General features: G+C 32.9%; 4 protein-coding genes across 4 annotated transcripts; 3 read left to right on the forward strand and 1 right to left on the reverse strand.

Annotated features, from left to right (window-relative positions):
* The first annotated feature begins 1,298 nt into the window (after positions 1–1,298).
* On the forward strand, positions 1,299–15,923 carry LOC120116267 (60S ribosomal protein L12-3-like). Its single transcript, XM_039136796.1, has 3 exons — positions 1,299–1,891; positions 8,471–8,474; positions 15,912–15,923. Exon 1 carries the CDS (start codon positions 1,370–1,372, stop codon positions 1,868–1,870), a length of 501 nt encoding a protein of 166 aa, XP_038992727.1. The 5' UTR covers positions 1,299–1,369; the 3' UTR covers positions 1,871–1,891; positions 8,471–8,474; positions 15,912–15,923.
* Positions 7,202–7,788, forward strand: LOC120116268. The gene has a single exon (XM_039136797.1). The coding sequence runs from the start codon at positions 7,222–7,224 to the stop codon at positions 7,612–7,614; it is 393 nt and encodes a 130-aa protein (XP_038992728.1). The 5' UTR covers positions 7,202–7,221; the 3' UTR covers positions 7,615–7,788.
* Positions 12,812–13,288, forward strand: LOC120116279 (proline-rich receptor-like protein kinase PERK12). The gene has a single exon (XM_039136805.1). It carries the CDS (start codon positions 12,812–12,814, stop codon positions 13,286–13,288), a length of 477 nt encoding a protein of 158 aa, XP_038992736.1.
* LOC120116280 (4-hydroxy-3-methylbut-2-en-1-yl diphosphate synthase (ferredoxin), chloroplastic-like) lies at positions 15,478–16,831 on the reverse strand (the record flags this gene model as incomplete). Its single annotated transcript, XM_039136806.1, has 8 exons — positions 16,775–16,831; positions 16,636–16,695; positions 16,504–16,566; positions 16,273–16,417; positions 16,026–16,173; positions 15,862–15,939; positions 15,652–15,799; positions 15,478–15,570 (listed from the first exon to the last, which is right to left on the reverse strand). Coding segments are annotated over exons 1-8 (762 nt in total), but the record flags the coding sequence as incomplete, so codon positions are not given.
* Positions 16,832–16,935: the final 104 nt, after the last annotated feature.

The following is a 16,935-nucleotide window of genomic DNA, read 5'->3' on the forward strand; positions in this document are numbered from 1 at the left end:
ATGATAAGGTTAGAGTATTAAAAAAATTGATATTACCAACTTTTAAGTCTTTCGAGTTTGTTCCACTAATATGGTTTTGATTTGCACATCGACATTAGTAAAAATCGAGATTGATATTCCTTCAATTATAAAAGACTAAGAGGTATTTAAATGATTTTTTATATGAAAATTAAAATCCATTTAAATGTGAATAGAGTTAAATAGTAGATCGTTTTTAATAAATTTATATTCATAAAAATAGAATAAAAAATATTGGTCCTCCAAAAACTCAATGAGTAAAGGTGTATGTCACCCGATTTACCTATCTGTTCACATAATAAACTTTAAGGCTGTAAGATCCTTAAAGTAGTACTCGAGCCTCGTTGATCATCAATCCAATTACCAGAATATTATTGTGAGTGTTTGCTGTTAACGATTGCAACGGCGTCCTCTTCCACGATTGCATGAGCCCATGTATTTTCAGTTGTCATTCGAAGCCCCTCGATGAAAGCTATCGCCTCAATAGATTCGGCCGTTTGTGGACCCTCTAGCTTTCGAGCGACTCCTTCCGCTACCATTCCATAACGATCTCTTGTAACGACGCCAATGCCAGCCTCTCTAGTGCTATGAATGTAAGATCCATTTACATTAATTTTAATGGTATTTTCCGTTTTTCTTTAATTTAATTGTCTTAATGATTTAGTTTTTTCTCTCTCGGTTCTAAGGGTTCGCTTTGACTAAGTTTGATCGACTTGCGTCACACATCTAGTTTTGGTGGATTAGTCTCCCAATAGGGATTTTTCTGCATACACAAAGGACTTGAACTCAAAACTTTGCTTAAACGATATCAAATTTCTTACTACTTGAACCAACACATGTCGGTTAATGATTTAGTATTCTAAGTATTATTGATAATTCAAAGTTAAAAATATTTGTTAATTTAGTAATAAAAAGTGTGAAAAGCATTAAACAAATAATAATATATTTATCATTTAATGGAAAATACATTTAATTTTAAGTTTATTTTAAATATATTATTCTTTAAATATTTAGTTATTAAATAATTTAATTATATCTATTATTTAATAGTAATTAAATACTAAATAAATTTATATTTTACATTTAATACATATTTTTTCTTATTTTATTAAACATCTATCTCCTAGTATAACATCAAAACCAAATTACTCAGTACAATGAAATTGCTTAAAAGACGAAATTACAAAAGTAACCATACGATTTCTAATTTCCTTAACGTCCCCGAAGGTTAAACCGGGGCATAAACCACATAAATTGAAATACCCTAGCTTTATTATCCCACTCTTTGCACTTCTCCATTTCTGAAAACCATAGCCCTCATTTTCTCATCCATCAAAGAGTAAGCCCAACAATGCCGCCCAAGTTCGATCCAACGCAAGTCGTGGATGTCTTCGTTCGCGTCACCGGCGGCGAAGTCGGAGCTGCCAGTTCCCTCGCGCCGAAGATCGGTCCACTGGGTCTCTCTCCCAAAAAGATCGGTGAAGACATCGCCAAAGAAACCGCCAAGAACTGGAAGGGTCTCCGTGTAACCGTCAAGCTCACTGTCCAGAACCGTCAGGCGAAAGTCACGGTCGTCCCTTCGGCTGCGGCTCTGGTAATCAAGGCGTTGAAGGAACCCGAGAGGGATAGGAAGAAGACCAAGAACATCAAGCATAACGGGAACATCAGCCTAGATGACGTCATCGAGATCGCTAAAGTAATGAGGCCGAGGTCGATGGCTAAGGATCTGAGAGGGACGGTGAAGGAGATTCTGGGGACGTGTGTCTCTGTTGGGTGCACTGTTGACGGGAAAGACCCTAAGGATTTGCAGCAGGAAATCGATGATGGCGACGTTGATGTTCCTCTGGAGTGAGAATGCTTGTTTCCTTGTTAGGTTTGTTTAATTGTAAGGTTTTGGACAATATGCGGATATTTATTTTATCAGCGGGAGGTTTATTTTGAGGTCAATTTAGATGACTTGAACTATTATGGATCCTCAAATCGCACTAGATGTGATGCTTATTTATATTGTTTCTTTAAAGTTTTCTTGTCTTGTTTCCTATATTGCCTATGAGTGGAAAATGCAAGCCTTGCTAGTCTCCTGTTTGGCAAGTTAAAAACTAATTGGAAAATGCCAGTGTTTATTGTCCTTCTTCTTGTTAAGTAAGAAATGTATGTAATTCGTGCATTGTAGATTTGTAGTTGAGCTTGTTTTAGGAAGTCGATCACATCCGTTTGCTGGTTATCAATGTGCAAATTTTCTTATATTATGCTTCAATATTGAGATATCTTTGAATGGTTGCATTTAGGCACTGAGACAAGATTTGGTTGTTCAGTTTACTTGGGGTCGGTTTTTATGAAGAATGCTAAATTTGTTTGGTTATGTTGGCTAATTTTTATCATACAAGAAGCATGGCTAGGACAAAAACTTTATTTGCAAGAAAACCATGTATTTATAATATGTGAAAACATTCACAGCCACTTCATTATTACTATTTTCTTTGAACTAATAGACATAAACTAGAGGCTTTTACAACTCTTCCAGTTTAATTCTATCTACTGCTGTTTCTCACTAAATCACACAACAGTTGCATGCCAATTGGTTGTTTATAGGATTGGGGTTTAGTTATTTGTTGAAGGTTGAGAAAAACTCATTCATTTCTGTTCTTATTCTTGGAAACAATTACTACTTGATATATTTTCAGCTCTTATTAGTGCTATAAGTAGGATGCAATGTAACGTTGTTTATAGGATTGGGGTTTAGTTCTTTATAGATGGATTGGGGGTAGTTCTTTATAGAAAGATTGGTTTTTTTTAGTTATATGCAATAAGTAGGATGCAATGTAATTTTGTTATAGGATTGGGGTTAGTTCTTTTTAGATGGGATTCTAGGTAGTTCTTTATAGAAAGATTGGAGTTTTTTAGTTGTGTGCAATAAGTAGGATGCAATGTAACTTTGTTATAGGATTGGGGTTAGTTCTTTTTAGATGGATTGGGGAGTTCTTTTTAGATGGATTGAGGTTTTTTAGTTATATTCAGTGTAACTTTCTTTATAGATGGACTAGGGAGTTCTTTATAGAAAGATTGGGTTTTTTTAGTTATATGCAATAAGTAGAATGCAATGTAACTTTCTTTATAGATGGATTGGGGTTTAGTTCTTTATAGAAGGATTGGGGTTTAGTTTTCAGGCAAAGATTACCAGGATGGCAGGATCCACCACCGACATCATTGATAGACATCCATGAAGCTCACCAAATTGTCGTTTTATAAAAATGAAAGGTGTTGGCACCATTTCCCATTGGATTTGCTGTGTTCATGGTTCACCTGGCCACAATTCCAATCGCTGCCACTGGGATCAACCCTGCTAGGAGCTGTGCTGCTGCTGTCATTTACAATACAATTTCCCTTCATGTGTGTGTGTGTATTCAGTGGATGTTCTGGGTTGGACCCTTATTGGGGCTAGGGGTGCACACAAAATCTGAATATCCGATTTTGCGGAAAAAAATATCCGAAACCGGATTTGGGAAAACTGGTTTTTTTAACCGGATCGGATTTTTTTAAACCGGTTTTTTATCGGATAAAAAACCAGTTTGAAAAAAACCGGTTAAAAAACCGGGTTTTATCCGGGGGAAAAAACCGGTCTGGGTTTAAAAAACTAGCCGTTAATATCTGGTTTTTAAAAAAAACCTAGACCGGTAATTTTAATAATATTAAAATCGGTTTTTTTATAACCGGTTTTTTAAAAAACCGAAATCGGTTACACCGGTTAGGATATCCGGCCCTCCAAACCGGTTAGAAACCGAACCGGTTATTTTATAAAACGGTTTTTTTCTATGAGAAAAAATCGGATCGGATAAAAACCGATCCGGATCGGATTGAAATCCGACTTCTGTGCAACCCTAATTGGGGCTGCCATAGGTGCAATGTACCACCAATACATCCTACGAGCAGGATTAATGAAGGCCCTTTGAGCTTTCAGGAGCAATGAAGGCCCTTTGATCTTTCAGGAGCAATGCATAAGTAAAAATGATGAGATGGATATATTTTCCAAATGAAAAAGAGGAGAGCAAGTTTGTTTGAGAGGGTTCCTTTTTGCATTTTCTTTTCTCGACGTGTTGGGAGTAGAAGCTTGAGAGGGAACCATTGAAGTGTACATAATAATTAAAAAAAAGTGTTTAGTTTATATGGCTGTTAATGTCAACCATTGAATCACTGCGTCAAACCCTTTCCAAAGCAAAATCAAGACTAGAACAAGTAAAGCCCTAAAGGTCCATCTACTTAGAAAGTGGCAAATGAGCCACTTCAAGTGTTAGATAACAAATACAACAAGACAAGGAAATTAATATGAAGAAGGATGTTATTTTAATAATTTGAGTGATTATAAAATATTTTATGTTTAGAATTTTTTAGTTATTGATAATGTTGTATACACTCTGTAAATGTAACTGTTCGAACTTGAATCTTATAGGAAGAACAATATTTTCTTTTACTACTAAGGCTACTAAATGAGTTCATGAGTTCGTGAAGAATGATGTTAAAGTATTCCATGCGGGGGAAGATTGGGTCATTGCTGCAATCGATTTCAGTTTTCACCCATGCTCATCACTTCATGCAATATTATTGAAGGGCAGGTGTCATTATAATTACCTCACATCAAATTATGGGTTCTTAGTTCCTTTGCTCATCCTTCAAGCTATCTAAAGTTTAAACCCCACTTTCCTTTTCTCATGTTTACTAAAGAAATTTTATTTGTATTATGTCCTCAAAGTATGATCCTTACTTTAAATTAGTCTCTAAATTTCAAATGATCTAATTTCATACTTAAAGTACAATTATCATTCTAAATTAGTCCCTAAACTTTTGAACATTTTAATTTCATTCCAAACTACTAATATGCCAATCACATCCCTTTTTAATAACATCGTTAGGCCAAGTTATATTATTATATGTTTGAAAAAAAATTAGGTTGAACTATGGTTGAAACTAATTACATATTTAGATGAACTTAGGGGTGAAATTAGAAAATTCAAAAGTTTGGGGGCCAATTTAGAGTGAAGGTCATAGTTTAGTGATAAAATCAGAATGTTTAAAAGTTTAAGGACTAATTTAGGATGAGAGTTATAGTTTGAGAATGAAACTGAAATATTCAAAAGTTTAAGGATCAATTTAAAATAAGGCTTATAGTTTAGGGACAAATGATGCAATTAACTCAAAAAAATGTTTAATAAAGAATCCAAAATCATTCACAGCCTAGTTTCTTTGATTTATGATTTTCCATGTAAATGATGAGATTAAGGTATGATGTTCTTGAATTGCATGTGAGTGAATTAAAATCATAACGAGTTGTTCTTCTCAATCCCTTCTTCATTAAAGTGTTTTATGAAGGCAATCAAACAGATAGAAACTTGACTTTGTGAGATAAGCAAAATGGACATTAAAAAGAAAGAAAAGAACATGCATTTGCCATTATTAGCTACATTCTACAATTATGAGAAAAAAAAAGCTAAAAGATGATAGCATTAGCAGGATAAGTGCTCGATCGAGTCATGTAAATTTTTTTTTGAGTTATTCGAGCTGACGATTCATTTTTTATGACTCAAATTTTATTTGAAACTTTTTCGAGTCAAGTTGTTTGATTTTATGTTTAAATTTAATTATAAATATTTATACTATTATGGTACTATTTGATTCCAATTTAAACGGTTTTATATAATCATATACAATACATATATATTTCTTCACATTTTGCATATGTAATATACATATATCATACATAATTGAGAGATTCAACTCAAACTTGAAAAGCAATCGTCTAATTATTAAAAATTTCGAGTTGGTCAAGTTACTATTCAAATTATTCGAGTTTTATTTTATAACTCGACTTGAATTTGAAAAATTTGAGTCAAATTTATAAAATTACAAGTTGAATCAATTTGAGTCGAGTCAATTCGAATTGAGTTTTTTCAAATCGAATCGAATTGAAATATCAAAATTTGAGTTTGGCATTCAATTAGGACAATAATAGACACTTCTTTATTACAAGTTTAGTTCAAAGACATCTTTAAAATGTAGAAAAGTTTAGGTTAATTTAAAATTAGATGAGTTCGGACTTCGACTTTCAACGATTAAAGTTAGGGTTCAATCAAATCCGATTCTATTAACTATTTGCAAGTTAGAGTTTAATCAACGATTAAATTTTTATATATTATATAATTTATATCATAAAGATATTAAATATATAATAATAAATCATACTACAGGATAAAAGTTAAAAGATATAATAGGTTGCCTGTTTAAAATTTTAATAAAATAAAATATTGTGAAATCGTTTAATATAATCGAAAATAAAATATAATTAAAAAAAAGTTAAAAAAATATTTCAAAAATATCAAAAAGAGCTTAGATTAATTATTTATAATTATAATCAATTTTGGAGAAAATTTAAGCCTAAGATTATAAATTAGAACAAGTTCAAATAATTATAAAATATAGTATATATTTGTTGTCATTTGTGAGTTTATGGATTATGCAAACCTCTAACCACACGAACCTCCAAATAAACAAACATATGATTTATGCGAACCTACTATCTTGCGAATATTTCTCGCATATGAGATCACCAACAACCACGTATTGATACACATGATCTCTTTTGATGATAAATAAATCTAAACTATCACTTCCTAAGATGTCCAACCAACATTCATGCTACGATAACTTCCTATTGACATCTGTCTAGGACACTATAATGATCATGCAACAAAGAGTACGAGTACGTACAAATCTTTTTTTTTCCTCAAAAAATCAGACCAACACAACCAAAACGACCATCTAAAATCTCACCTACTGTTGATGTCTACTTTACCGATCAACAATCTTGTATAAGTCTAATCTAACTTGATCCATGAACCCCTCTTGCAATTAAATTGAAAAGATTTGAAATTGTTTTTTTAATATTTGGAATGTATTTTGACCTCTTCTTTTATCTTTGGGATGCACTTACTTATCTTATGTGCAAGTTGAACAGGGGTATTCCAGGACAGAAATGAAGGAGAAGTTTGGGAAACCAACTATTTAGAAATAATCATGTTCATCATTTTGTTCCCCTCTTTTTAATCATCATTTGCATTACCAAAAATTAAATGCTAAGCAACAACCTCTTTAAAAGGCCCTCACCAAACCCTTTGTAAAGGCACCCCCAAACTTTTAACCCAAAATCAAAGCATGAGTCCTTCTGCTGCTTCTTTCTTGCTTCTGTTATCTTCTCTAGCTCTCGTCTCCATTGCCAAGACTCAAGACAGAGCTCCCCATGGCATTTCCCACGAGAATCCCATGGCCTTCTCACCATCGGCATATGAATTCTTCCACCCCAAAACCCAAAACCCAGACCCCAAAAACTCACCGTTGCTAATGGCGGCTGAAGTGGACAAAGCACTTGAAACCAAAGTAATACCGAGACAGAAATCAGGCCATCGAATGGGAGCTGGTGGAGTTGCTGCCATTGTATTGGGTCTGGCGTTTGTAGTGCTTTCGGCAATGGGTGTTTTCTATGTGCTTAACACTCGTCGAGCTAATGCTATGGCTAGTCGACCCGACACTGTTCAACCTGATGCCTGATAGTGTGCTCTTCAATCACCAACCCTCTCTCCATTGTATAAATACATATATATAGGCTAATACATATATATGGGTGTTTTCCTGCTTCCAATCTGCTTTCATGGAGTGTATTTGTTTTAAGATTCAGTTGGTTATATAAGTGGGATGGTAGTGTTTTTTCATATTTAGACTATTTTCAGTGTCTGACCTATAACCAAAGTTTATCATCACAATCATTCGAGGCAATGGCAGACACAAAAACTGTAGTTCCTGAAAGTCAAGGCAAGATGATTGGGATTGTTTAATCATTGGATACAGTTCCAAAACAAGGTTTAATAATAAAATTTGACCTTAAATTATAATATATCTTTTTAAAAAATTCTTATCTATATTATCATTTTTTTTCTCTATTGATATTTAACAGAAACGTGTTACAGATTACATTCCCATTGGTTATGTGTTACATTCTCTCATTTTTATTATTGATTACATATTACATTCTCATTCCTCATTCCTCATTCAATGTCTATTTTTTTAAGTAAAATTATAATATTATTCGTAAGTTTTTGGAGTCAAAAATGTTTTCAAGCTAAAAGTAATGCACAACATGTAACTTTTCAGATCAAAAATCATTTTTTTTAACTTAATTTGATTAAAAAGTTAAAATTTCTAACTTATAGTAATATTTTTTAAAAATACTTTTGAGCAAAATTACTTATTTAGCCTCACCTATATCCCTAATTCTTTTATATTTTCAAAAGCAATGTGTAAAACATACATTTTATCAACTTAAAAAGTATTTTTTGACAAAATTCTCAAACACTCAATTTGTAAACGAAATAATCCAAAATAACTTTTAAAAAACACTTTGTAAAAGTAATGTCAAACTTATAGAATAATAGATACAAGAAAGCTAATTTTACCATTAAGCACAAGTTAAAGCTGCAGGACCTGAATTCTCCCATTTTATATTCATAATTTCATGACTGGTTCGATAATTAAGATGCTTAATAATTGCATGCTGGTTATAATAATTAAGGTGGTTAAAATTAATCCTTGGTCGGTACTGTTATTGACATTGATTCAAAAGTTCAAAATTCTATCAACAGATCATATTGCTATTGACAATCGCATCATGATTTTAATAAATTTATACAGAATTTAGAGTTTCTTTTTATCAAAAATATTTTCTTTTTATTGACTATACCATAATGCACTTTAGTGATTATATTTACTCCCCAGGGTCTAGAATTTTGATAATTAAGAGCAAAACCATTAGTTTTATGTTCATAAACATGAATTTAAGATGCATAGTTTGCACATAATTCTGCTATATAAATTCTGAGTATAATTGAAAATAGTATTAATCAACAAGTCAACGAAGATTCATAGTTCATACCATCAAAAAAAGAAACAATGAAGAAAATATATCAGAAAATCCTTCAAAAAACCATTCGTCCCAAAATCGAATTTACTATTATTATAAGTTAGGTATAACAAACAAGAATGCATATTCCCTCTTTAGGTTCAAAGATATGTGAGATTAAATTGACTGCAAGAAAGCGTACATGTGCAATAACATTATGTTGGAGACACATCGATAGTTGGCTGTAAAATTACCCCGAATCTTCTACCATCGACGTGAACTAATGGCTTCAATTACTGGCACAGCTATCTGGTCCACAGTTTTGTTCCATAGAAGGGCAAACTCCGAGCGAGATTTCTTTCCAAATATCGGTTCTTTCGTCTAGAAGAAGTTCAGAGTAAAAACTATGAGAACTTGTGAAATACAAATCTGGTAAACTACCAACTTTTTTATACATAGTAATAGGTTCATCATCTGGGTAACAAATTCTCTCAAATTAAAACATGGCTAAAATACTAAAAGAACCCTTACACTTACTGAGTTCCTTAAATATATCCCTATCCTTCAGTTTTATCCAACGAGCGTTTAAATGTATTAATTTTGTCCAATTAAGCCATTGTTGTTAGATCAAAAGACCTATTTGCCTAATTAATTTTAGAGTTTACTGTTTTCATGCAAAACATGACATAATAAAACAAAAGCAAAACTTTTAAGAGCTTAATTGGATACAGTTTAACTACAAAGACACCTTAAAACAAAAGCAATACTTTTAATACCTAAACGAGAGAGCAAAATGCTGCTAACAAGAAATTCCCAAAAATGAAGAAGAAGAAAGCCAATTCATCTTGTTCCTTCAAAGAGCCAAATTTAAAGCTAAAATCTACATTTCGCATTAAGCATTTCGCATTTTTCCTGCTTCCAATCAAATTCCCATCTTCTAATACCTAAGCTAAAGGCTAAAACACAAAGGTTTGAGCAGAACAGTTTAGACCACATTAACTAGGGCATAGTTGTTCTACATAACTCATTAGACATCAGCTTAAGCAAATAAATTGTGAGACAAAATTGGTGTAGGCATTAATAATGACTTGCAATAGCAATGGCCTTATCCCATAAAACTTCATCAGTTATAAATGTCTCTAAAACGTCCGAATCTTATTCAAATACAAAACATCTCATTTCGTTTCATCTAAAATATAGATAATGACATAACAGAGTAATGAATCTTCTTCTATAAATACACAATTAATTATGAAAAAGAAGCTCAAAATATGATATTTTTTCCTCCAGTGACCATTATAACTTTGATCAACAACCTATTTTCTAGGGTTTGAACAGAATATATGAAATAATAATCAACTAGAAAATGAATCTAAGAAAATACCATAGATTGGGAAGCGAGCTGAGATTGATAATCTGAAACGAATTCATATATCCGTCTCCGTTGCTCGAATACAACGGCTCCCGTCAATGCACATCCTAACGCTGCACCAAGCAAACGCTCCTGGATTTTCATCAAGTACCAGATATTTATAAGGAAAGAAGAAGAATCCAGAAAGAAAAAAGATGAAACGTTTTAGGTTTAATTGGATTGGGAACCTGAGCTAGAACGCTGATCATGATCAGAATATCAGAATTTTGGCGTCCGATTTGGGGGGTAATTTCTTTAGGTTTTTGGTTTTACTTACAAAATAAAAACACAAATAGGGAAAAGAGGAAGAAGAGGAAGAAGATGAATGTCGCTCCTCCAATTTTGTTGTTTCATTGTGTTCATGTCCCCGAATAGGAAAGCCTTGGACGGCGTTGAGGCCCATTTCCAAATGATTGATCTAATAAAATTGGCCAAGATTAGGAGTGTTGAGTGAGTCGATAGTGAGTTATTAATTTTAACGTTGGTAATTGATTAAATGGCTGTCCCTTTTTTCCCATATGTATGGGGTAAGGGGGAGGTAATTGATTGTAGGAGATTATTAATTTTTTTCATATTTTTTTGTTTTCTTTTTACTTTTGAATTTTTTTTTTAAAATTTAAATAAGAATATATATTTTTATGACATGTTTTTTTATGTTCATGACACGCGTTTTCTATGTTATTATGCCACGATCCTTATGGCTTTTGATAATTTTTCGTATACCTTTGTGGTCGTTCTGGTTCTCGCACAAATATATTCACAACATTTATTTTCTAATTGGTTTGTCGATAGTCATATATAATCATATATCTTTTTCGTTAAAAAGTTGTTTATCGATATAATCAAAATAGTGTAGAAAAATAATATATCCAGCTTAGTTGATAGAGCACAAGGTTCTTAATCTTGAGGTCGTGGGATCGAGTCTCACGGAGGGCATTTCATATTTCGAAGGTCTTCTACGGAAGCTGCTCTCAACTTGGTGTTGGGGGCCAGCTTACTATCTTACCTCCCTTACCCCATTACATATGGGAACAAGGGATAACCAGTATAGCAAAGCAATCTATCAAATAGGTTGATTCGCTCACCACTTCTATATCAATTCGTAAAGCACCTCATTCTACAGAATTTTTTTTATAAAGGTTACTAAATTCTTTATATGTTGGTTGTCATTCTCGAATGAATATTTCATTTTTATTCGTATATTTGGATTTAGTATTTTTATTTTGTATGATTTTTTATGACAATTATCCCCAAATTTTTTCTCTATGCTTAGTTGCATTGTAATTTTGATTTCTTCCATCGTTTCATTACAGTAACCATTATTATTATTTTTTTTTATCATTTTTACTATTAAAATAAACTATCATTTTTAAAATAAAATAACTATGTTTTATTTTAAAGTATATCTTTTTACTCCCTTCGTCTTATTAAATTTGTCCATTTTAAGTTTTATAACTGTTTTATTCAAAATGTCTTATTAGAAAAGTAAACAAATAATAACACTTATATTTTATCTTTTACCCTTGTTCTTATAAATCTATTCAAATAAAATCTGTTAGATCTATCAATTAATTTTTGAAGAATAATTTTACCATTTATCTTATGTTATATATGATCAAATTTATCTCCTAAAACTACATATTTTTATCAATATGAGACACAATTAATAAGATGAGGTGAGTATTATTTTTTAAACATCAAATTGAATAAGATAGAAATAATTTATTTTAAAATCAATTTTTTGTATATTTTTCTTTTATTTTCTAAAGTTATAATACCATGATTTCTTAAATTAAATAATATATAAATACGTTTAAATTCATGAAATCAATCCGATTCTAATTTGATAAAATATATTTTATTTTTAAAAACATAAAAAATCAATTAAATTATCTATTTGATAACTCACATATTACTTAGTTTTTTATTTTAATCATTTAATTATTTTTTTTTCAAATATTATATAATGATGTAATATTTTGAATTTGTTTCGGACACTCGTCATTAAAAAATTAACGAGGGTGATTATATGTATGTTTTAGTTATTTTTCAATATTGATTTGATAGTATATTGGGATTACATATTAATATTATCATTATTTTAATAACATATAATCAGAATAGGATCAACATCTAATGTTAGATATAATTTTTTCAAAATAATAATTAAATAATTAAAATAAAAACTAAATAATGCGTTAATTACCAATTATTCTAAAATTAATTAACCGAAATTATCGTGGATTTGAGATGGTAGCCGATGTTTATCAAAGTAATTTTGTTGATAGTGAAATAAAAATCAAATTCAGTACTCACTCCCTAAATCTTCTCCCCTTTTTACCCTCCTATATATACTCCTCTCTCCTCGTTTTCAAACCCCCCTTGTTTTATCTTTTCAACTGCATTCTTCTTCTTCAAGTATTTTTCGGAGATCTACTGAAATGGGTAAACTCTGTGTCCTTACCATTGCTTCACTCCTACTTCTTCAACTCGCCTTCGCCGCTGATTCACCCTCGCCCTCGCCCTCGCCTTTACTCGGATCGGACTTGTCTCCGCATCTCGCGCCTACTCCTGACTCTCCACCAGCAATCTCGCCGGCTTTTGATTCTTCTCCTCCAGCGCCATCTCCATCAGATCTGGAACAAGGAGTTTCAGCGCTGCCGCCGCGTTCTCCTGCTCCTTCACCGGATGAAGCCAGCGATATCAACCACAGCAACATCAATGCAGACGTAGGCGAAGAGAATACCGGCGGTGGTGGTGGTGGAGGAGGAATGAGCGGCGGAAAAAAAGCAGGAATAGTGGTGGCCGTGGTGGTTGCAGCGTGCTTGGTTGGTGTCGGTGGATTGGTTTACAAGAAGAGACAAGATAATATCAGGAGATCTCAGTATGGATACGCCGCCAGGGCAGAACTTCTCTGAAGAAGAAGACCAGTGGGAGATTATACAGTTTAAAGCAAACGAGATCAGAAGAGGTTATAGTCAAATTTTTTTCTACTTGCATTTGATTTTTTGTGTGTTATTATGATTAGTCGACGAACTGAATTTATTATGCTATATTCTTTGGACTATTTTGACAGTAGATTAGATTATTGTAGTCGCGTTTTTCATTAGTAGTGAATTCTGCACTATTATTAGTATTAGTCAAAGAAAAAAACAGTATTTTATTTTCCTTTTTAGTTTCGTTTATTTGATGAATTTTCCATTGGAGCACGGATGAGTATTTCTATTTAATTTTTTTTAAAAACATTTTCTCAATCCAACCTTTTCTCTCAATAATTCAATTTTCGGTCTAAGCCGATAAAATTGTTTGTATATTATGATGAAAAAGAATTACATAAGTAAGATTCAACAAGCAATTAAGGTTCAATAAAAAAATATTTTATAATCTAAGATGATTGTTATAGTAATTATCTTATCAGAATTATACTATGATTTCTGAAAATCATATAGATTGCACGATCTAAGTTTTATTTAAAAGTGCAGTGACGAAATCTTGATTACTATAATAATCATTTTAGATTATGAAATAATTTCTGATTATCTTATTCAAATAATTTATTTTTTCACGACAATATTCAAAGTTAATTTTACCGGTTTGAGCCTTTCGGCTTTCAATTTATTTTCCCCCGTATTTTCTTTTAGCATAAGTTAACTTGTGCTTATAACAACTAACAGTTCATGACATCTGTCTCTTGTTAATGCATCTTCTTTAATGGGCGAGGGAGGGGCTAAAGTTAATTGCTGGTGGCCCCTCATATGTATTATATGATTGAAAGGGTTTAATGTGACATCGCCATTAACAGGGGCATGGATCCAGTGATGAATTTTGCCTTCCAAATTGCATCTCTGTTTCAACCCTCTTTTTAATTTATTTAAAAATCACAAAGTGGGAATCTATTAAACGACTTTACTGATTAATGGAAGCATTCTTCTTAAAAAAAATATTGTTTATAAAGAATGATTTTGAACAAATATTATATTGTTATTACCCTAAATTATAAACAGTGAGTAAAGTACACAAATGATCCTTCAACTATAGGACGTTGTTTTGTTAAATCCTTTGACTATAGGCTATTGTTTTGTTTAGTCACTGATTATTAAAAGTTATAAAATAATCACATGACTATTCATATGTTCTAAACTCGTCATTTTTTGTTAAAAACTAACAACAATTTGAGTTGGACGTTAAGTTACTGACTGTGATATGATAAAATCTGATCTCAAAATCTCAAACAATTATCATATATTTGTCAATAGATTAATGTTCAACTCAACCTTTCATTAAATTTTAACAAAAAAATTAACAAGTTTGGTACATATGAATAATTGTTAAGTGATTATTTTGTAACTTTTAATAGTCGAGTTCCTCAACAAAGCAACATCCTCTAGTTGAGAGACTATTTTGTAACTTTTAATAGTTGAAATACTTAACAAAACAACACCCTGTGAACAGGGGACCATTTGTGTGTTTTACCCAAAAAGACCACAAATTATTGATTAATGTCATGGAATAAATGAATTTCTATATTCCATGTCGTAGTAAGACACAATAATATCTGTTTTCCATGTATAGAAGTAATGTCTACATCTTTGAAGCATTTTAACGCGTTATTGCATGTGCAGCCTGCAACTAGGCTGTGATTTATTGTTGTATGGAACTGGGTAATACTCCGATCAGCAGGCTTATTCTTCAGCAGGAGGGTTTACCCATCGGCCATGATCTTTTAACAGCTGGATCAGAGCGTCGGTTGCATGCTCCATGGCAATTCCACGCTTAACAACACTCTGAAACACAATCCATGTACTTGTTACGTTCAAATAATTTACCTAATTATTCATGTTTTCTGTTGCATTTTCAGTTAGTTTTTTCCCCATGTAACTGCCAGATGACTTTACAAAGGCATGAAATGCTCAACCTTGCCTACATAAAGGTCAAATTTTCCTGGAGCACCACCAACGTATCCAAAATCTGCATCAGCCATTTCTCCTGGCCAATTCACGATGCAACCCATTATTGCAATCTGAAACATTATGAACTCGCATTATTTATCGACTCAACAATTTTCTTCATGTTCAACAGGACATAGCAGACTGGTTATTACGGAAACGCCAGGCAAGTGCGACGTCTTATCTCGTATTTGTGCACTTATTTCTTGAAGGTCAAACAAAGTTCTGCCACAGGATGGGCATGATACATACTCCTGAGACCGCAAAACATGTCATATTATACATATCTTCGAAGATTGTCGACGTTTTTCGACTCAAAAAGATAAGATTCATACCGTCTTGGTATTTCTCATTCTACAGCCCTGTAGTAAGTTGAAAGAAGTGTTTATGAGGAAATCGAAATCTTGGTCTGGGGTTTCTAATAGGACACCATCCCCGAGTCCATCCAACAGAAGGGCTCCGGCATTAATGACCAAGTCATCCCTGCATATGCTGAGAAAAAAACATTACCTCGATCAACAAGTAGCATAGGGCTTTTTAGGTACCTGTGAATCCCATTCGGAAACTGAATATGGTGGATTACAGGGAAATTGAGACTATTCTCCGATAGATACTCAAATAACCTGTGTAAACATAAAACAAGTCTAGCATAACCAAAAATAGCACTAATCTTATAACAAATAAGAAAATCAAGTCATAAGTATATTACCTCCTTGCTGCATGCAGTCGGCCAAACTTATGATTCTTTACTTCATTGTAGGGTACATTATGAAGAAGTACAGAAGGATCAATGTCTTTAAGGATTTCCAACTCTTCGTAGGGCTCGTCACCACGCACAGATAAAGCCAAGCACGTACCTGCAAGATGAATGAATTGATAGCGTATGAGCAAAGAAAGAATAGTTGACGATATCCATCCACGATTTCCGAACTCAATATAAAAATTAGCAGCAGCACCTTCTGGCAAAAGCTTGTACGCTCCGGTTGATAATTCCTTAAGGTTTACCAGAGCGATAGCATTAGGCAATGGTTTTGTTAGCTGCTCCGATAAAGGCGTTATGACACCCATGCTTATGTCTATCAACCTTTTAAGAGCCAGCCTCTGGTTATAGTACAATGAATAGTGTCAGTTCCATTTTTTTGTGAAGAGTAGAGAGTGCGATAAATGACAAGAAATCAGTTTCTTACGGTATCACTGTCATCTACCGGTGGAAGCTCCCTCAGTATGATTGAGTCCACCGTTGCCAAGTCCTGTATTGACATATTACAATGCAGTTGAGATGAAACCAATTTTATATAGTAAATGGACCAAGAGTAGACCTTAAATGGCATGCCAACAACTAGCTTTGCTGCAAGTGACTTGTGTAAGAGATCTGGTGCCTGCAGGGTCCCCGGGGGGGGGGGTAATTACTGAAATACTCCGCCATCTCAATCAAGGAAGTTAGAGTGAATATGTTACCTTCAACTGATCCAGGGAAACCGACATAAGAACTGAGCCATCACGATGCTAGATACCACTACAGTCCACCTCTTCACCCTATAAAGAAATAAATTCTCATTTCAGAACAGTTCAGGGAAAAGGATCAGCTAACAGGATGATAATGAGACACCTATGGTTAA

The sequence above is a fragment of the Hibiscus syriacus genome, unplaced genomic scaffold (assembly GCF_006381635.1).
Source record: "Hibiscus syriacus cultivar Baekdansim isolate YM2019G1 unplaced genomic scaffold, ASM638163v2 tig00110290_pilon, whole genome shotgun sequence".
Classification (NCBI taxonomy): Eukaryota; Viridiplantae; Streptophyta; class Magnoliopsida; order Malvales; family Malvaceae; genus Hibiscus; species Hibiscus syriacus.

What these genes read in the sequence shown, in the direction of transcription:
- LOC120116268 (XM_039136797.1), top strand. Translation starts at nt 7,222, where the DNA reads ATGAGTCCTTCTGCTGCTTCTTTCTTGCTTCTGTTATCTTCTCTAGCT.
- LOC120116279 (XM_039136805.1), top strand. Translation starts at nt 12,812, where the DNA reads ATGGGTAAACTCTGTGTCCTTACCATTGCTTCACTCCTACTTCTTCAA.
- LOC120116267 (XM_039136796.1), top strand. Translation starts at nt 1,370, where the DNA reads ATGCCGCCCAAGTTCGATCCAACGCAAGTCGTGGATGTCTTCGTTCGC.